This window comes from Polyodon spathula, chromosome 5, assembly GCF_017654505.1.
Source record: "Polyodon spathula isolate WHYD16114869_AA chromosome 5, ASM1765450v1, whole genome shotgun sequence".
Lineage (NCBI taxonomy): Eukaryota > Metazoa > Chordata > Actinopteri > Acipenseriformes > Polyodontidae > Polyodon > Polyodon spathula.
The window spans coordinates 65,982,526-66,000,671 of record NC_054538.1 but is presented as its reverse complement, the minus strand read 5'-3'; the positions used below and the strand labels follow the sequence as shown (position 1 = coordinate 66,000,671).

General features: G+C 36.7%; 2 protein-coding genes across 4 annotated transcripts in view; one reads left to right on the top strand and one right to left on the bottom strand.

Annotated features, from left to right (window-relative positions):
• si:ch211-278j3.3 (E3 ubiquitin-protein ligase RNF19A) overlaps window positions 1-6,324 on the bottom strand; it is a 33,067-nt gene extending 26,743 nt beyond the window's left edge. For 2 of the 3 annotated variants that reach the window (XM_041251057.1, XM_041251060.1), the window contains exon 1: window positions 6,140-6,324. The gene's annotated coding sequence lies outside the window, so the exon portion shown is untranslated. The remainder of the gene's footprint in view (window positions 1-6,139) is intronic. The other variant, XM_041251059.1, reaches the window with a different exon arrangement.
• Window positions 6,325-6,690: 366 nt separating this feature from the next.
• LOC121316184 (zinc finger protein 513-like) lies at window positions 6,691-17,222 on the top strand. The gene is made up of 5 exons (XM_041251061.1): window positions 6,691-7,390; window positions 9,903-10,034; window positions 14,024-14,686; window positions 15,012-15,772; window positions 16,486-17,222. The coding sequence occupies exons 1-5, from the start codon at window positions 7,351-7,353 to the stop codon at window positions 16,552-16,554; spliced, it is 1,665 nt and encodes a 554-aa protein (XP_041106995.1). The 5' UTR covers window positions 6,691-7,350; the 3' UTR covers window positions 16,555-17,222.
• The last annotated feature ends 924 nt before the right edge of the window (window positions 17,223-18,146 follow it).

Below are 18,146 nucleotides of genomic sequence, written 5' to 3'. Positions count from 1 at the left end.
AAAAGTACTCATATGCACAGCCGGTACACAATACATTTCTGAATACAAAATAAGCCTTAAAAAATAACTGATAAAATATAACCAATTCATCATAAACACAGAAGCTGAAGATACTGAAAGCGTTGTACACTTCAGCATGTATCACTCAGTAATGTACTGTAATATAACACTTGAGTTAAACCTTAAATGACAAACATTAAGAAATATTACACTATGCTGTAACTTCTGTACAGAGGGCGTTTTGTTTTAAGCTATCCTAAACAAGGGGGGGATGTTATATAAAATGTGTATAAAGAAAACAACTGTGCTATGAACGAATGATACAAAAAGGTCTAAGTCAAACAATGCGCAATATGTGCTGAAATAACCCTCTATTTTTTAATGAACCAGGCACTTCTCTTAACAAAATGACCTGGCCATTGCAGTCTCAATTGTATTCTCTGAAATCCCACCCCTACTTTCCAGACCCTGGGTGCTCACCTACAACAGGACCTGGCCATGCTACATTCATAACCTTGGATTAGAACATATATTCCTGCTATTTAAAAAAAATAAAAATAATACAGATTACTTATCCTACAATATATTCTGTGTGCTTCTCTGTTGTGTTTCTGTGTAGATTAATTAAACCATGATCTATTCTAGAAAAAAAGATATGTACATTTCAGGCAGAAACAGTATAACAGTAGACATCAGTTTTTTTTTTTTTTTTGTTTCTTCCCAAAACTCCAAATAATACTTAATTTACATGTCATATTTAAATGAATAGTGGAATAGGTCATTATAGGTCTACCTCGGGGGTTAGTCTCGATTCCGGTTCTGTCAGAAGTGTGGACACTGTAATATCGAACTGCAATTTTTGCGTATCCTCCAATATTCCAAAATGCTTTGTGATGTGTTCGCGAAATACTCAGAACAGACACCTGAAGGAATTGCTGTCAGTGTACACTCCGCACCAGATATTTATTTTTATGGGTTAAAAAAAAAAAAAAAAAAAAAAAAAACACCTGTCAGGACATCTAGTGGGGAAAATAACAAAAGAACAGCGCTAAATTAGGTGTCTGCAAAAATGAAGCTAGTAGAAGTAGGATCGGGATAAACAATTGGACCTCTGTTAATATGGGGCATAAAACATTATTTTAAAATAAAATGCAGTGTATGGTGGGATCCTACCGTATTAATTTCCACTGTTGACTGCGCTGCTAGAAACTGTAACCCAACCATTTTAATAGCAGTCGTGTGCGCATTACGTCCGACTAAACATGAAACGGTACTTCGGTGTGACGCTTTGAGCTGGATTAGTTACAACGCTTCTGAGTAAGGTTCTCGAGATCTCTTGTGCAGTGTGGACAGGGCCTAAAAGTAGATATCCTTAATATTGCTGCGTATGCCAAAAATGAGTCTTACTGCTGCCACCTACAGGACTGGAGGTTACCTTAATCAATGCTGTTATATTGCAGAACAGTTTTTTTTAAACAAGCATCATATGGTCTTTTTGTTGCAGTGTAACAGATTTCCACGAATATGCATGTCTGCGTCCCTTTCCCATTCTGTGCGTCCCGTGAACGCAAGACAAAATATTTTTCCGTCCAATGGATTTATTTTGCGTTAATGCGACCTGTGTGTGTGTGTGTGTGTGTGTGTGAAGTATTGTAAGCAATCAAATAATGAATAACCCATACAGTAAAGAATAGTACATGTACAATTTACTAAACACAGATAATGTGAGGAAAACTAAACAATATCTGTATTCACTAATACCAGTTTTTTAAAGATCCATTAACCATCACATTTGTCTGAAAATAATGCTTTAAGTCTTTACATTCCATGTATACTATAAGGAAACAAACTGTGGAAAATGAGAAAACACAACTGTCATACTGAGCAGCTTCTTCAATAATGCTATTAAAATATCAAGCCTTTTGCATAGTTTCAGAAAAAGAAACGGGTGTCTAAAGACAAATAAGAGATTCCTGTTTTACTTGCTATTAAGAATATGATTGTATTGGTCAAGGATCTCAGCACCAGACAAGAGTTCTCTGGAGTATACTATGCTATGGGCATTTTTTATTATTTTATCATTTTTGCACATGCTACTTGGAAGAGTACACTCAAAAATAATGATTCACATTTTTTAATCTGTACTCTGAAATAATACTTTTTCAAACAAGGAATCCTTGTGTTTAAAGAAGCTCAAACTAATCTCACTATTGCTTAGTCATACTCCCCTGTAAAACACAGTTTGAAACGGACTGCAATTTGTATTATCTCATTACAATGCCACTTAAATTACACATGAAACCTGTGAAGAACTACTGTACAGAGCCTGTGTGCTATACCGTTTAGTACATGTCTAACAGCCTAAATTTCAGGATTAGCGTGTGTTATTTCTAGTCTCTATGAAGTTATCATAACCACATTTTAGATTACCTCTCCTGATTCTGATATCAAATTTACAACCTCCCCAAAATGGCACCACTCATTTTCAACATTTATAAAAGATGGTTGTTTAACATTTTACTAATTTTCTATTTAGGTTCAATGTATCCTATGGTTAAATGTTTAAAGTTATAGATAACACCACTAGTCTGGTCCCAAAACTTATAAAGAGGTCTGGAAAATGGGTTATAAGGCATTTTGTGTTAAAATGTGGTATACAATTGATTGCTAATGATTTTGACCAGCTGAATCCAAAAATGCTGTATACCAAGCTGAAATTTGTGTTGCTGACCCTCAAAAATGGGAAAAACAAAATGGCCGCCAACTGTACTGTATACCTCCATAACTTCAGAACTAACTGGCATATAGATTTAAGTGTCTTTTCCTACATTTTACAAATCCATTAAAACTAATGTTAAAACTGTATGAACATGTCTTAAAGGGGGTTCTAGGTATGGTCAAAGTTATTTTTAAAATGGCGGCCATAAAAATACTTATTATTATCTAAGCATTTCATTATGACATATCAGGCACGAAGTATATGTAAAGATAAAGAATGAATGCATTTTCTTTTGCAGAAGTCAGTCACACACATATTACACTTGTTTGTTGAAAACTAAAACACTACACTGTTGTCTGTACTGTGCAAGTAGGCTAGTATCATAAAAATACTGACCCATCATAAAAGCATCAAAAGTTTTGTCAAGCTATTTTAGATGATAATCCTTTAATTAATATTAAACATTGTAGTAAAGGAGATGTTTTACTTAACAACAAACAAGCAAGTTAAATAATAATAACATAAAAGCATGTACACATATAGTCCAACTGTTTCGTGGACATGTGTTTTTTTTTGGGGGGGGGGGGGGGGGGGGGGGGGGGGTTCAAAATTGAAAAGTTAATTAAAAGACTTAAAATCAGATAAACAGGAAATTATGCTTATAAAATAATGCTTATGTTAAATAATTCTGCAGATAGAACCATGTGACTTGAGTCAATATAGTTTGAGGTATATGTCTGACAATGTAACATATAGTTTTTTATTATTATTATTATTAAAACACAGAACCGATTGTTTTTCATTTTGCTAGTAGTTGCCAGCCATACCAGTTCATTTCTTCTTCTTTCAGAATATAATGTGGCGCTGAGTGAAAAGGCCTTTTGGTTTACCATTATGCAATACAACCTGCCTCCATATTTTACTTCATTAAATACCTTCAAAAACACTTGCTCATGCATTCTGTGTAGAATTTAGGGCTTGAACTAAGGGGCTGAACTCTAATGTAAAAACTAGAGATGATGTAATCAGCCAATACACCACTGGGATACAGTGGCACTGGAACAATTTTTAAAGTGGGGGTGCTGAAAGCCATTGAACAAAACTGTAACCCCTGGATATGATGGAAGCCATGCAAAGCCAAAGCACCCCTAGTTCCAGCGCACTTGCTGGGATATGCCAGAGATGCATTTTACTGCCACCCCCCCCCCCCCCCCCCCCCCCCCACGGACTGCATCAACCACATAAGCAATTCAGGGCGATTCCCAGTGAAATACAGACAACTAAACTCTTAAGAGTCTTATCCCTGGCGTTTTTGTTTGTTTGTTTGTTTGTTTTGTTTTTTAAAATCAAAGTAACTACTGTATTACTGTAATTCTGATTGAAAGAGGGAGCGGGTGATAATCATATTTGTGAAGTCTTCTGGGTATTTTTCTTACAGCAGAGACTAAAATGAACTTTGACAAGGAACCTATGGAATTTGCTATCCAATAGTAGGCAGTTTCTATGTCATTACCATATAAACATAAAGAAAGCAAGGGTTGTTGTTCCCCTGTACCCAGCGCAGGATTGGGCTGCGGCCCAGCGCCTCAGATTTTGAGGGGCCTCAAAAGCATATATCATTCATAATACAATATCTAAAAAATGAATAAGTACCGTGTGACTGTATGGATCAGAACAACAGGTCTGTTTCACCAAGTCGTATTGTGTTGGACTAGCAGGAACTGCCTGATCATACGACTTGACCTGCGATCAAGTCATGTGCCACTTTTATCAGGTGTGCTGCGGCGCGAACGTGAGGCAGATCAGAACCTGTAAATGTCTGACACAGAAGCACCTAGTAAGGGAAGAGCAACGCTGAAATGCATAAACACAGCAAGTACAGTGTCATCGCCAGGAAGAAATGTGTTAAAAAACACCAACGCTGACACGCTATTTTAATACAATACCAACAAATGCATGCGAAGGTACCAGTACTTAGGAAAATACATTGGAGAGAAATCAACAGGATGGAACTACCTAGTTTTAAATGGATTACAGTGGGGCAGTCTGCATGGAAAAATAAGAATAAGTTGTACCTTTTTTCTCACTGTTTTGGTAGTAGTTTCGGGTTGTGTGTAGTTCTGTATAGTTTTCTTTAGACTGAGAAATTCTCCTTCCAAATGCAAATAATCTAATTCATAGTAAAATACCGGATGCTATGTTTGCGCCCGAGTTCCAATTTGGCCTTGTGCGACTTACTGATCTCGTACAGCCCTCTTCAACCGGGTTTCCATGAAGTTTTTTAGGTTGTCTTAAAACACAACCTGCTTCATTTGGTACCCCCCACAAAAAAAAAAAAAAAAAAAAAAAAAATTGTTTCTGCGTGTGCAGCTCTGCTTATTCTGCTGACTCAAAATATAATAATAAAACAACATTCCATAAGAAAGCGCTGTGTACTAGTCTTGTATTATTTGCTGAACATTTGGCTGCATTTATTATAACCCTGTTATACACGTACATATTTGTAAGGACAACACATTTTGAGATAACTTGCTATTACGACAAAAGAGTGCAATTTACATTTCCCATTTTGTACTTGAAACTGCCAGTGACTAACGCTGTGGCCAATGCTCATTTTCAAAACTGCCGCTAATGCAAACATCGAATCACGTAAGACTGAATAATTTGACATTAATGTTAATCGATTGTGGTGGTAGCAAAACAGTAAAGGGAAGCAAATGAATACGGAAAGAGGGCCCCCCATTAAACTTAATCCGGCCCTGCTTGTACCAGTCGGTGTTTGGGTAAAGAGTTAAACCTGCCGTCGGCTTTATGCAAAAGTAACACTGCGAATTGTAAGATCATGCTGGTTAATAAAGTTGTGCGCTGAAAATTCTACATAGCGCCGGTAGCAATGCATACACGAAAAGGTAACGGGACAAACTGTAAAACGTATTTTTTGTTACAACATGCAATTACTATTGTGAGTAACATGCGGTTCCGCTGATTCCCCCCTGCCTCCCGAATGGCTGCAATCTAATGATACAGCAGCCTAGTGGTATCTCCAGCAATTCGCATCACAGTTTTTGTTAATTTACTTGCAGCGCCAAATAACTGTAATAACAAATTGCATTATTAATAACAGTCACATGGGTAAAATATGAAACAAATACATGTCCAATTCTGAATATTAAGGACTGCCTTATTAATATTTAATAAGAGCTCGGTCAGAGCATCACAGGGTAAGCGTATGCAGGGAGTGGCAAGGTTAACAGATTTACCCCCTTCCAGCCTACTCCTTTGTTTTAAATAGATAGTCCCTTAAGCAAAGAAATGCATTCATTTCGTTTTAGCTAAACCAACAAATATAGAAAACGTATCAAGATGCATTTCACATTTCAAGCATTTATCTCAACCTAGTGTGCCGAATATGGTCCTTACCTCCCCTGCAATCAGCGCTCTTTTGCTTCGGTTCTCAAACTGTAACTGACTCCGCCCATCCAACAGCTGAGTTCCCAAAACAAACCCGCCCCTGCTGTAAAACGTCTGCGCTTTTGCCTGCCAATCAAATGATGCGTTTTGCAGTTATTGTTGGTATTGCTGACAATACACCGTCTCTGGCATTATTTTATTTTATTTTATTTTATTTTTTATTTATTTATTTATTTATTTATTTGGGGGGAGCGAATATCCCATCACGGTGGTTTTAATTATGAGGGTAGGATAACGAGGCTCTGCTTCTACGTGACCCTCCCTGACAAGATGTAGTTACAATTGTTATTATTATTTTCAGTCGACTGTGGTGTTGCCTGGTTAGTGCAGTGAGCCGAATCGAATCAACACCTGATCTCCAGACTAATCGGCGTCATACCTTATACTATTTAAATTAAACAAGAAATACAATTCTAAAAACTACACAGCATATATTCTCATTACAAAAAAATAAAAATAAATAAATAAAAAAGGACTGCAAATCCCATGAACATTACTTGTCGTAAAACGGTATCTGCTGTTGTGGTGGAAACGGAAACACATAGATTGGCGGAAGCCAAGACAGCTGGAAGGAAGTAGAATTAAGTGTATACAATGGAGGCGGTTTCATTACGCGAATTAATTATTAAATATAGTCTATTATTTTTATTTTTTGAGATATAGTGGTCAAATAAAAACATAAAAACATTTAATCATTTACTTACGCTAAAGTTTAAAGGCAGAGTGAGTTTGTTACTGTAATTTTGGTTGTATTGCAGCGCACACAAAATAGTTTGGAGACCGAAACAGCTGCATTTAGATGCTATTAAGTTTAGTCGGGTCTGTGTAACTACTGTACAGCTAGATTTTCCTATCGAGGCACCATCGAGTAGCGTGTGTATGCTGCTGCTTTATTGCACATGGTTCATATTTAAATAATAATATTTAAATGAACCCACAGCGACTTTACTGGATGCGTAATACAAACAGGCATTAAATTTGTGTCGATGTAGAACACAGCATGTACGAGTCTGATTCATATTCCTGGATACTTGGGGATATTGCTAATAATGATAGACGTGCAGTGAAACTAAGAAAAAAATCAAAGGACAGAAAACGCGTATTTTAATGAAGAGTTCCGGGTTTTTAGTCTGAGACACGAGACTGAAGGTGGTCTGAAAATGCCCAGAAGGAAGCAGTCCAACCCGCAGCCTGTGAAATGTAAGTAACTGTATATGGTGTGTTGCATGTAACGTTTTCATTTGTACTAGGACATAGAAAACAAGTCATTCATACATATCTCTGACTTTGCAGTGTCATTTCCCTGTTCACTAGTTTTTCACATGAAAGTGATCTCAGGGGGACTACAAGTCAAAAATGTGCCACTCAATGCGTTAAGTTTATTATATCTAAAGTTAGCACTATTGAGTGGTCAAGAATTGAACAAAAGAAGAGTTATCCCACCCAAAAAAACGTTGTGTGCGTATCCGAGGGGAAATTTATCTTTACACTGCAATTGACATTATGAGACCAGCAGATAAAGTTTCTGGGCTGGTAGTAATGAACAAAAATGATTATATAAAAGCAGTAGGGACTGAATTGCAAAATAGAAATACATATGAAGTATAAACAATTAACAACAAGAATTAAAAAATGACATGCTTCTGCAAAATCAAGAACAGGTTTGGTTAGAGGTAACCCAAAAATGCACAAAGAAAAACACCCGCTACGAATGATTGTTAGTACAATTGATAACCAAACATATGTTGTTGCTGAAAGGCAGCTGCAGCCACATGTTGAAAGCGTACCTAGTTATGTTAAATTATGTTATGTTTTCTGAAACAGATTAATAATATAAAGGTTGAACTTCCACAGAATACCATTTTATTTTGCATGGATGTAAAATCCCTCTACCCCAGTGTTCCCAGGCATGACATTTGAAGCATGTAAAGAGGCGCTGCAAAATAGAGTAGATAAGAACATGATACCGATGGAAGAAATATTAAATATGATCAAGATAGTTTTAGAAAATAGTTATTTCACAATTGGAAAGTTACAACAGAATGATCAACAACAGTAGGCTCAAAATGAGGTGTGCATTTTACAAGCATGTATATGGGCAAACTGGAGGAAATGTTATTGAGTAAACTGGACAAGAAACCATTAGAATATATAAGATATGTGGATGACATATTTTGAATATGGACACATGGAGAAGAATCTCTTATACAGTTTCACAAATTAGCAATATAACCACCCTAACATTTCGAAGGATTTAAAGTGGACAAAATCTGAAATTGAATTCTTAGACACCTTGGTTAAATTTGATCAAGGATCTGTTAAAACAGATCTTTACTTCAAACCTAATGATATACATCAGTACCTACATATGTCATCTGCACATCTTATCTATACTAAAATGGCAATTCCTAAAGTACTGTGTATAGGGATAAAGGAATTTAAAAATAAATATAGGAATTAAAAATAAATCTTAAGAAAAGAGGATATAAAGAACAAATTGTTGAGAGAGAATTGAGAAAAGTTGACAAACTCAATAGGAATGAACTACTTGATTATAAGAAAAGGAAAGAGAGGGTTAAGAGAGTACCATTAATAATTACATATATTTTAAATTATTACCCAGTATTTAAAATAGTTTGGAAGCATTTACGGAAATGTAATATTTCCGAAAGCACTGATCGTAGCTTTTAGAAAGGATGCATACATTGACTGACATTTTAGACCACAGTAATCATAAAATGAACATGGATACATTAATGGAGGTGAAAACCTGTAAAATCACATGTAAAGTGTGCAAATATAAAGATAAGTGAAATCACAAATAAAGCAAAACAAAAAAAATTAAAAATCCAGTCTTAAAAAATCCCTCATGCAAGGATAGCAATCTTGTATGTGGTACGTTTTGCGTAAAATGTAATAAAATAAAATATGTAGGAGAGACAGTTACATCATTATATAATAGAATACTGAACCACCAATCAAACATAAGAAATAAAGTAAATGAACCAATAGTTCAGCACTTTACAAGGAACAGTCACACCATGGATGAGCTAAAGTTTGTGGTTTTAGAAAGAATAAAATTAGATAATGTACAGCATAGAAGAATAAAAGAAAATAAATGGATTGTAACTAGATATCATGATGCCTGAAGGTTTAAATAAAAAGGAACAGGAGATCGTGAATGGTATCACAAAGACATTAAATTCAAAGAGAATTAAATGCGTGGTTACCATGGCATCAGAAGTCTATACATACCTTCAATGTTTATTTTCAAACACACTTTCTCTTGACAGAGGTATGTTAAACATATATATATATATATATATATATATATATATATATATATATATATATATATATATGGATCCGTTGTGTCTTTTTACTAGATGGCTCTGGCTCTTGCATCTATGAAAATGTGGAGTTTTCGCTGATATGTCTCTATATACTGTATAGTTAAGTAAAACCAAAAGGAAACTGCTTTCTTTTTAAGTTTAAAAAATAAAGTTACTTTAAAGCTACTTTTTCTTTGTACACCATTTGTGGGTCTATCCTACATTTTCCCTGCCTTTTGTGTAATGCTGATATTAGCTGTGCAGTGTCGTATGACTGTATGGTTTGCCAATGGCATCAAAAAGCAAGTTCTGCATATATTGCACATATATTTGTTGCTGTTTTGGTTGTGTGTCTAATGACAAGGTGTTTTTGATTGCAGTGGATTCAGAAGATGGGTTAGGAGTGGATAATTCAGGGAACCTTGTCTTGGAGACTGACTTCCTCCTGGGCCAGGACCTGGAGTTTGTAGACAGCGATGACAAGATCATAGGATTCGAGAAAGATTCTGAAGGTTTGTGAGTGATTCAGTTGAAATGTACTGTGAATGATATTCGCTAAGTGCAATGTATGTGGTGGTGTGATTCACTGGACCTATAAAAGCTGTATGAGATGTTTTGCAACAATCTGTGACTTCACAAGGGAATGACCACAGATGGCCATGAAAATCGTTTATCCCTTAAACCAGTGGCTGCATTGACCAACTTGCTACAACGGCACAAATCTTCATTACTGGACAACACAGACCTGTTTCCACTATAAACAGTGCAGCGTGGGATACACATTGTTGGCTGGTATCGGCGGTCCGTTTACAGTTTGGACATACGTAAAAATGATTTACACATAACTCTCGGATCTGTTCTTTGAGTCTGGTTTGAAGCACTAGGTTAAACACATAACCCTTCCTTTATATAATACAGATACAAATGTAAAAAAAAAAAAACGAAAAAATCAGTTTTAACAGTAGGGGGCAAACTTGCAATGCATTAGTTTTGTTAAAATCTTGTAAAATACTGAACTGTTTTTCATCTTTAGGTTTTAAACATATATTCTAGAGATGCAACGGTTATGGTTTTCCAAAACCTAACCGATATTTGCATAAAATTCTAAACTGAACGACACAGACAAAAGGAGAAAACCGAAACCATTTTTTTTTTTTTTTTTTTTTTTTTTTTAATGAAAGCCTTGGTAGTTTCAGCATTAGGCCGGCAGTTAGAACATAAGAACATAAGAAAGTTTACAAACGAGAGGAGGCCATTCGGCCCATCTTGCTCGTTTGGTTGTTAGTAGCTTATTGATCCCAAAATCTCATCAAGCAGCTTCTTGAAGGATCCCAGGGTGTCAGCTTCAACAACATTACTGGGGAGTTGATTCCAGACCCTCACAATTCTCTGTGTAAAAAAGTGTCTCCTATTTTCTGTTCTGAATGCCCCTTTTTCTAAACTCCATTTGTGACCCCTGGTCCTTGTTTCTTTTTTCAGACATAAGTTGTATAAGTATGTGTAGACATAATAAAAAAAAAGGTAATGATGCTGAACTGTAAAACAGCCAAATGTAAAAGTGTTGAAGTAAATGAAATGTTAGTCGAGGCCCTGAACTGGAATAAACAGCGAACAGGGCAAAGCTGCAAAACAAAGGGATGCTGCAGGCAAATATCTGGAAGCTGCTTTAAATGAAATGCTTCTGTGAGCAAGTCAGTTTCATTTTATTAAGGTAGCCACAAATTTACAAATGCAGTTTGGTTTTTCGTTTTTAAACCTTCATTTTGGTTTTACCGAAAACCGATTTGGATGTCAAAAACAGCTGAAAGAGCTGATTTAAAAAAAGAAAAAAAAAATCATAACCGACTTGCATCCCTAATATATACTTTAAAATATCTTTTGATTCAACTGTTTAAAACTCTTAATGACTTCTACAAAAAAATCTGCATGTAGTATCTATTGGAATAAATAATATGGGAATATGATCTCATAGCAGCTTTAATTTACACATCTGCTGGGAAAGTTTCAGTTCTGTTTAAAAGGCTGTATTAAATTAATCCAGAATATATTGTGATTGTAATGCTAATAATCACGGACTGCAGTATGTCAATAACTTGGCAAAACATGGAAACGTTGGTCAACACAGCCATTGTGTTAAAGAACTATATGAACCTCTTGTATTTAGCATCATGTAATCAAAGAAACGACAAAAATATCGCGTCTACCAGAAACCTTAGTAGTTTTCTGTTAAGTAGATGGAAAACTACAAAGCAGTATGTAATTCAGTATGTTAATGTAAAATTGTTCAGCAGGTTTAATTTGAATTTATGAAGCAAAATGAGTTAATTCTATAGGGTGATGCAAAACCTTTGGCAATACCTGTAGATCTAGTTGATCATAGGACTACATACATTTGCTTACATTGCAGGGGATTTTCATTCCTCATGACAACAAAAATAAATTCTCAGAAAGGCATCTGAACCCCATCACCATCACCATTTAGATCATGATCATCAAGCACACCATGGTGACCACATCATCATCATCATCATTACTGCCATCATCATCATCATCATCATCATCATCATCATCATCATCATCATCATCATAATCATCATCATCATCATCATCATCATTACCATCACGATGATCATTATCATCAATCATCATCAAATCCATTAAACATTATTACTGAAGTGGGCCTAAAGAACCAAATAAAACCCAAGAACAGCCACCTGCATTTTTCAGTTGCTGCAGTGAGCTGGGCAGATTTCTGCTTTTTTTTCATTCTCACACTGGATTTGCACAGTATGAATTGAGCTGGATGCTGAAGGGAACTCTATTCTCAAGCCTGCTTTAAATATATTGCAACCACATTTTTTTTATAACCAATAGATGCCACACAGCTTTCTCCTGTAAGTAAAAATATGTAAATGCTTTATGTTGAATGATTGGTCAGGTGCATTTTGGATGGTTCTCAGTTTGAAATTAGTAGTAGTTGTTGTAGTTGTTGTTGTTGTCCCCCCCACTGGTAGGTTTGGATAATAAATGTGCTTCGTTGGGCATGTTTTGTCCAGCCCGTTAGTATGTTTACTTTATATATACAGATATATTTTCAGTAGTGTTTTGGTTATGTTTACTCTAGTATTATTTGTGCTGCACTTAAAAGTTGTCTAGAAAATGCTTGCTTATTTTTTATATTTGTCATTTATAATTTCAGTAGTTTTCTACAATGTATTTGTTACATAAAACTCATGTAAGGTATACAGTTGGACTATCTCTTCGGACTTGTCTGACTTCTGAGAATTCTTTAAATATTGGAAACCATGAAATAGTGAAAGGTCCTTGTATAGTGCAGTTACTATGGTAATTGGTCATTTAACTGAATTGTACCATAGTACAGTACGTTTCTTAAATATTGTAATATAATTCCCCTCATCAAGGAAATGTTCGTAAGCCATTATAATTCATTTATGGCTAAGAGAGCAAGTCTGTTGTCATTTCAAGCCTGCTGTAGTCTCTCTAAGGTAGGATTGTACCATTTCAAGTTTACCTTTTAAACCACTATACCAGTGTAATGACTAAATCGGAAAGAAAATAACATAACATCCTGTTGGGTTTGTGACAGTGATAATTATGTGATCCATTAATAACCACGTGGCTTCCAATATGTAATACTGAATCATGCTGCAGGATTCTTTATCTCATATATTGGCCATATTCTGTTGTTGTTGTTAACGTGGCTGTTATGTTCATTTTCAAAATTAATGCAGTAGTACAGCACAGCTATTACGTTATGGACTGTCGCAATAGATACCGTAAATTGAGCCAGCTGGGTTTTGACGGCAGCCGCAAAAGAGACGTGCATCTGTGTTTGGTTGTAACAATAAAGTGCCGTTCCTGATCACTAAATTCTTGTGAATACATGACATTGGTATCCAAGCAAAGCATTGGGTGGATTTCTTTACCAAGCAGGAGAAAACGGAATTTGCAAACTCGGCCAAGGAAATATTTCATTCAAAGGAGGAAGCACACTTACTTAATGTGCTCCACATTGTTTTATTTTAATTTTATTTATTTGCTTATGTATTTTAAAATAAAAGCTGCTTTGTTTTATCTTTTTGGTAAAAAAAAAAAAAACACTATAGCTGCCCAATAACTGTAGATAAAGTATTCTGTATAAGAAGCCATACGGTAATGGATCACAGAGTTTTCACTAACATAAATCCAAAAGGATGTTATGATGTTTTGTATCTGATTTAGTTCCTGATAGTCGCCTTAGTTATTATTATTGAGGTGTACTTTTCGCAGTGTGTTATTGTTTTTTGTAAAACATTGATATCATGTCAGTTAAGGCTTAATGCAAAAGCTTGTTTTAACGTTGTCTTTATTCCAGTCAGAGACCTGCCCTTTTCCTCTCAAATTAGTAAATCAAAACTTGGGTAGTGTCGGGTAATTTAAAAACCCGAAGGGTACCCGTGATGACCTCTAAAAAAATATATTTTATTTAATATTTTTACAGACTCAGGTGCTGAGATTGTCATCCCGGTCTACTCTCTGAGTGATGATGACTGTTCTAGCTACAACCGGCTTAGCATGGAGAGCGACGCTGAAGACCCCAGAGACACAGAGAGTGACCAGGAAGAGAATTCCCACAACACATTACAGCACTACCTTTCCTGCAAGCAGTGTGGACAGCTGCTGGACAACTCCATTGGAGGCCTAGGCCTCTCCACTCCCTACTGCCTGAAGTGCGGCGCAGACAGTGCTGACGGAAGGGAACCCGAGGAGGCTCGCGCTGCCAAGAAAAACAGCGGCTCCAACCGGAAGGTCTACTCCTGCAAGGTGTGCAACTTCTCCTCGCGCTACTCCAATCACCTGAAACGACACATGAAGACGCACAATGGAGAGAAACCTTTCACGTGCCCGCACTGTGCCTATGCGTCAGCGCAGCTCGTCAACCTGCAGCGACACGTGCGCACCCACACAGGGGAAAAACCCTTCAAGTGCGAGTACTGTGCCTTTGCCTGCAACTCCCTGGGCAACCTCAAGAGGCATGAGCGCATGCACACACAGGACAAGCAGAACAAGTGCAATCTTTGCAATTACCGAGCCAGCAACAGCCGCATCCTCAAGCGACACATGATGGGACATGAAGTGGAGGAGCCTCCCTTGGAGACTGAAGGTAAGTTACTTGCACCACAGGGCAGGGTTTCTTTAGGAAATAGATTCTAGGTAGCAAGATAAGGGATCTAATTTTGACACGGGTGCAAAGGCAAATTTTAGAAAATGAATGAAACTATTTCATTGCATGTCCTCGTGCACAAAGATAGTGAAGAAACTGTATATCCAATTCTTTAGTACAAAAGTATCAAACTGGGGGTATAACGAGGTCTCTGTTCAGCTGTCTATGTACATGTGTAAATGGAATGTACTGTCAATTAGGTTCCATTCTATGAAGTAATAATGGTATTTTTTTATTGTAGTGATGTGTTCTGTTCTATTTTCAGATGCAGTTGTCTCAGACCTGACCCTCCATGTAAATAGCAGCACTGACTTCCTCCAGAGCTATGCAAGTTTAAAGCCAGAGATGGATTCCCACAGCCTGCTAGACTCTAGGGACGTAACAGAGGAATCACAGACTCTCCCTGAGCTCCTGTTCCCCTTCACCTGCCGCCTGTGTGGCCTTGTGTTGGATGATGGCTTTATGCATGAAGACAACTCATCCAGTCAGATCTGCAGCAAGTGCAGTCTTGAGGTGCTTTCCCAGGAGACCCCCAGCAGCCCAGAAAAAACTGACAAGGTCTTCTCCTGCGCATTGTGCTCGTTCATCACACATTACCCTAACCATCTAGCCCGGCATATGAAGACGCACAGCGGAGAGAAACCTTACAAATGCCCGCAGTGTGACTACGCCTCTGCCCACTTCGATAACTTAAAGCGGCACCAGCGTGTTCACACAGGTGAGAAACCCTACAAGTGTGATCTGTGTGACTACGCCTGCGGCAACCTGGCCAACCTGAAGAGGCATGAGCGCGTCCACTCTGGCGCTAAGCCCTTCAAGTGCAGCGTCTGCAACTACAGCTGCAACCAGAGCATGAACCTGAAGCGCCACATGTTGCGGCACACTGGGGAGAAACCCTTCAAGTGCCAGGAGTGCTCCTACACCACAGGCCACTGGGACAATTACAAGCGGCACCAAAAGAAACATGGCCACTCCACCGAGGGCTGGACTAAACTGCAGCAGGCAGAAACAGGGGACGAATCGCAGGTGATTTTTCCTAAAGGGGGGGGGGGGGGGGGGGGTTGATAAATTTATGCCAGCCTGGGTCTTGGAATAAAACAAGGTTCAGTACCATTTTCTTCCTGTTTGCTGCAGACAGCCAGTATCTGTTCTGTCTTAAGCCTATCAGTTAGGCATTGCTTGGTGCATGCTGTTACTGTTATATATTTTTTTGCCACCTACACTGAGAACTCTCAGAACTCTCTGATTTGGAGGGCAGGGAGTCTACAGTCTAGCTCATGTGTTTTTGGGGGGGGGGGGGGGGGTGCTCTGATTTGAAAGATTTGTTTCCCAATTCAGTGAAGTAAACACTTATGAGCCCCCAGCCCTGTTGTTGTTCTGTTTAATACATTCTCAAAACATTTGGTCAATTAGAATGTGTACATTTTGTTGTCGTTGGTGGAAAAGATGTGTAATAAACTTTTTATCATTTTATTTCAGTAGATTTTTTTTATTTTTTATTTTTTAATACTTGTCATGAACACCTTGTATAACAAGGACTTATTAAATTGAAATGGCTTGGCCTGTAGTGTGTTTTCAGAATAAGGTTACTTGCCATAATGAGGGACTTAGGAGTAATGTCCCAAACTGGTGTGGGTGTGTGTGTCTATTTTTGTTTAGTTCCACAACATATAATTGTTTTGAAATTTGCTTTTTGTCAACTGTATGACAAGAGTAGATCAAATCTGACATTTTCACAGGAAGAGAGACTGCTGCCAATTTATATTGGTGAGCACAAAGACATGGGGGGCTGTTCAGACCAAAGGTAAGAGCAAGGTAGGGATGTAAATATAATACAATACTTGTGGACACCCCATGGAGTTCACTGTTATAATCTGAATGGAAGGCAGTTTAAATAAGTGTCTTTCAGTTTCATATTATTTATCCTCTGAATATATGATGAGGGTCATATTTCTTAAATTATTTTTACATTTTCTGAAAAAAAATATAATTTAAAAACAAATCATCCTAATTTTATTTTTGTAGGAATGTTGCAGGATTAAACCTTAAATAACGTATACAACAGAAAACAAAATGTAAAATTAAACAGTGTTAGTGTTTAGCTAACAATAGTATTGTAAAGCTAACATTTACTTGAAAGAGTATCAGTGTTTACTAATAAATAGTACATGTTGTAATTGTGGAAAAATTCAGATCATTTTATGGAGTAAGAACTAACACTGTCATAAAATAAAAAATAACTCTGACATCTTGAAGTTAGTTTGGGTGCATGCATTCATAGGTTCCAGGTTTGGCCAAAAATGTTTTTAAAATGGCAAGCTGTTGGTTTGGATATATTCTAATAGTAATAATTTTACTACTAATGAAACATTGTTTGTTAAAATCTTCCAATGATAATTAATTATGCAGTATTTTTTTTTTATTGATTTCTGGTTAACAAATTATTGTACTACTGTTATCTTCTGGGTTTTTTTTTTTTTTTTTTTTTTTTTTTTTTTTTTTTTTTTTTTTTTTTTTTTTTTTTTTTTTTTTTTTTTTTTTTTTGGTTCAGTCTTCTGCACGTAACCAGTCAAGAACAGAGATCAAGCATGATCTGGACAGCCGCAATACTGAGCTTTCCCAAATTAAACAGTGTTTTTTGTGTCGCTCTTTCCTCTGCCTATTTTAGTTAGCATTGATAAATTGTATTTTTAAAAAATATTTTACAGATGTAGCAGTGCTTTAGAACTGGACCATTCTTGGTGATTGTGACACCAGTGGAAAGGCTAGGAAAGCCGCTGAAGTTTCAGTATTGTCAAGTCCTAAACATTTATGCTACCCAAAAAGTTTATGCTGAACAGGTTGTGTTTGTTTAATTCACATTTTCTGTATTTGTCTGTAATGTTTTATTAAAGTGAAATACATTTTATTTTGTTAACATGCTTGTGAAGAGCATTTTAAAGACCTGCCGTACACATTGTCGTGTGCTGCATGCTGCAGTGGGCAGAACGTGTTTAGATTTGTTTTATTTGTTTGTATTTTTCTTTAAGCAGCTGCTGTTGTGTGGGTCTTAGGCAACCACCCCTTCTAGTTAGATTCCTGGTTTTATTTCAAAGATAAACTCCACCATTTTGGGCACTTTCCTATAACTGGCTGAAAAACCCAAAGGAAATCATTACTCAATGATCTGCACATGCCAACATAAATATAATAAATGTTTTTAAAGAGGTATATCTTTGCATATGTGGCCTTCAAAATTCCAACAACACATTCCCAAGACAAATGCGTTTAAAATATTATATGCATAAAAAATGGTTGGGGTTGCTTAATTTGAGTCTTTGGAAAAGAATTACTTTTTTTTTAGTGCCTATTATCACTTCAGGAGTTGAACAGTCTGGTCCTTCAAAGCCTTTCTTTCCTT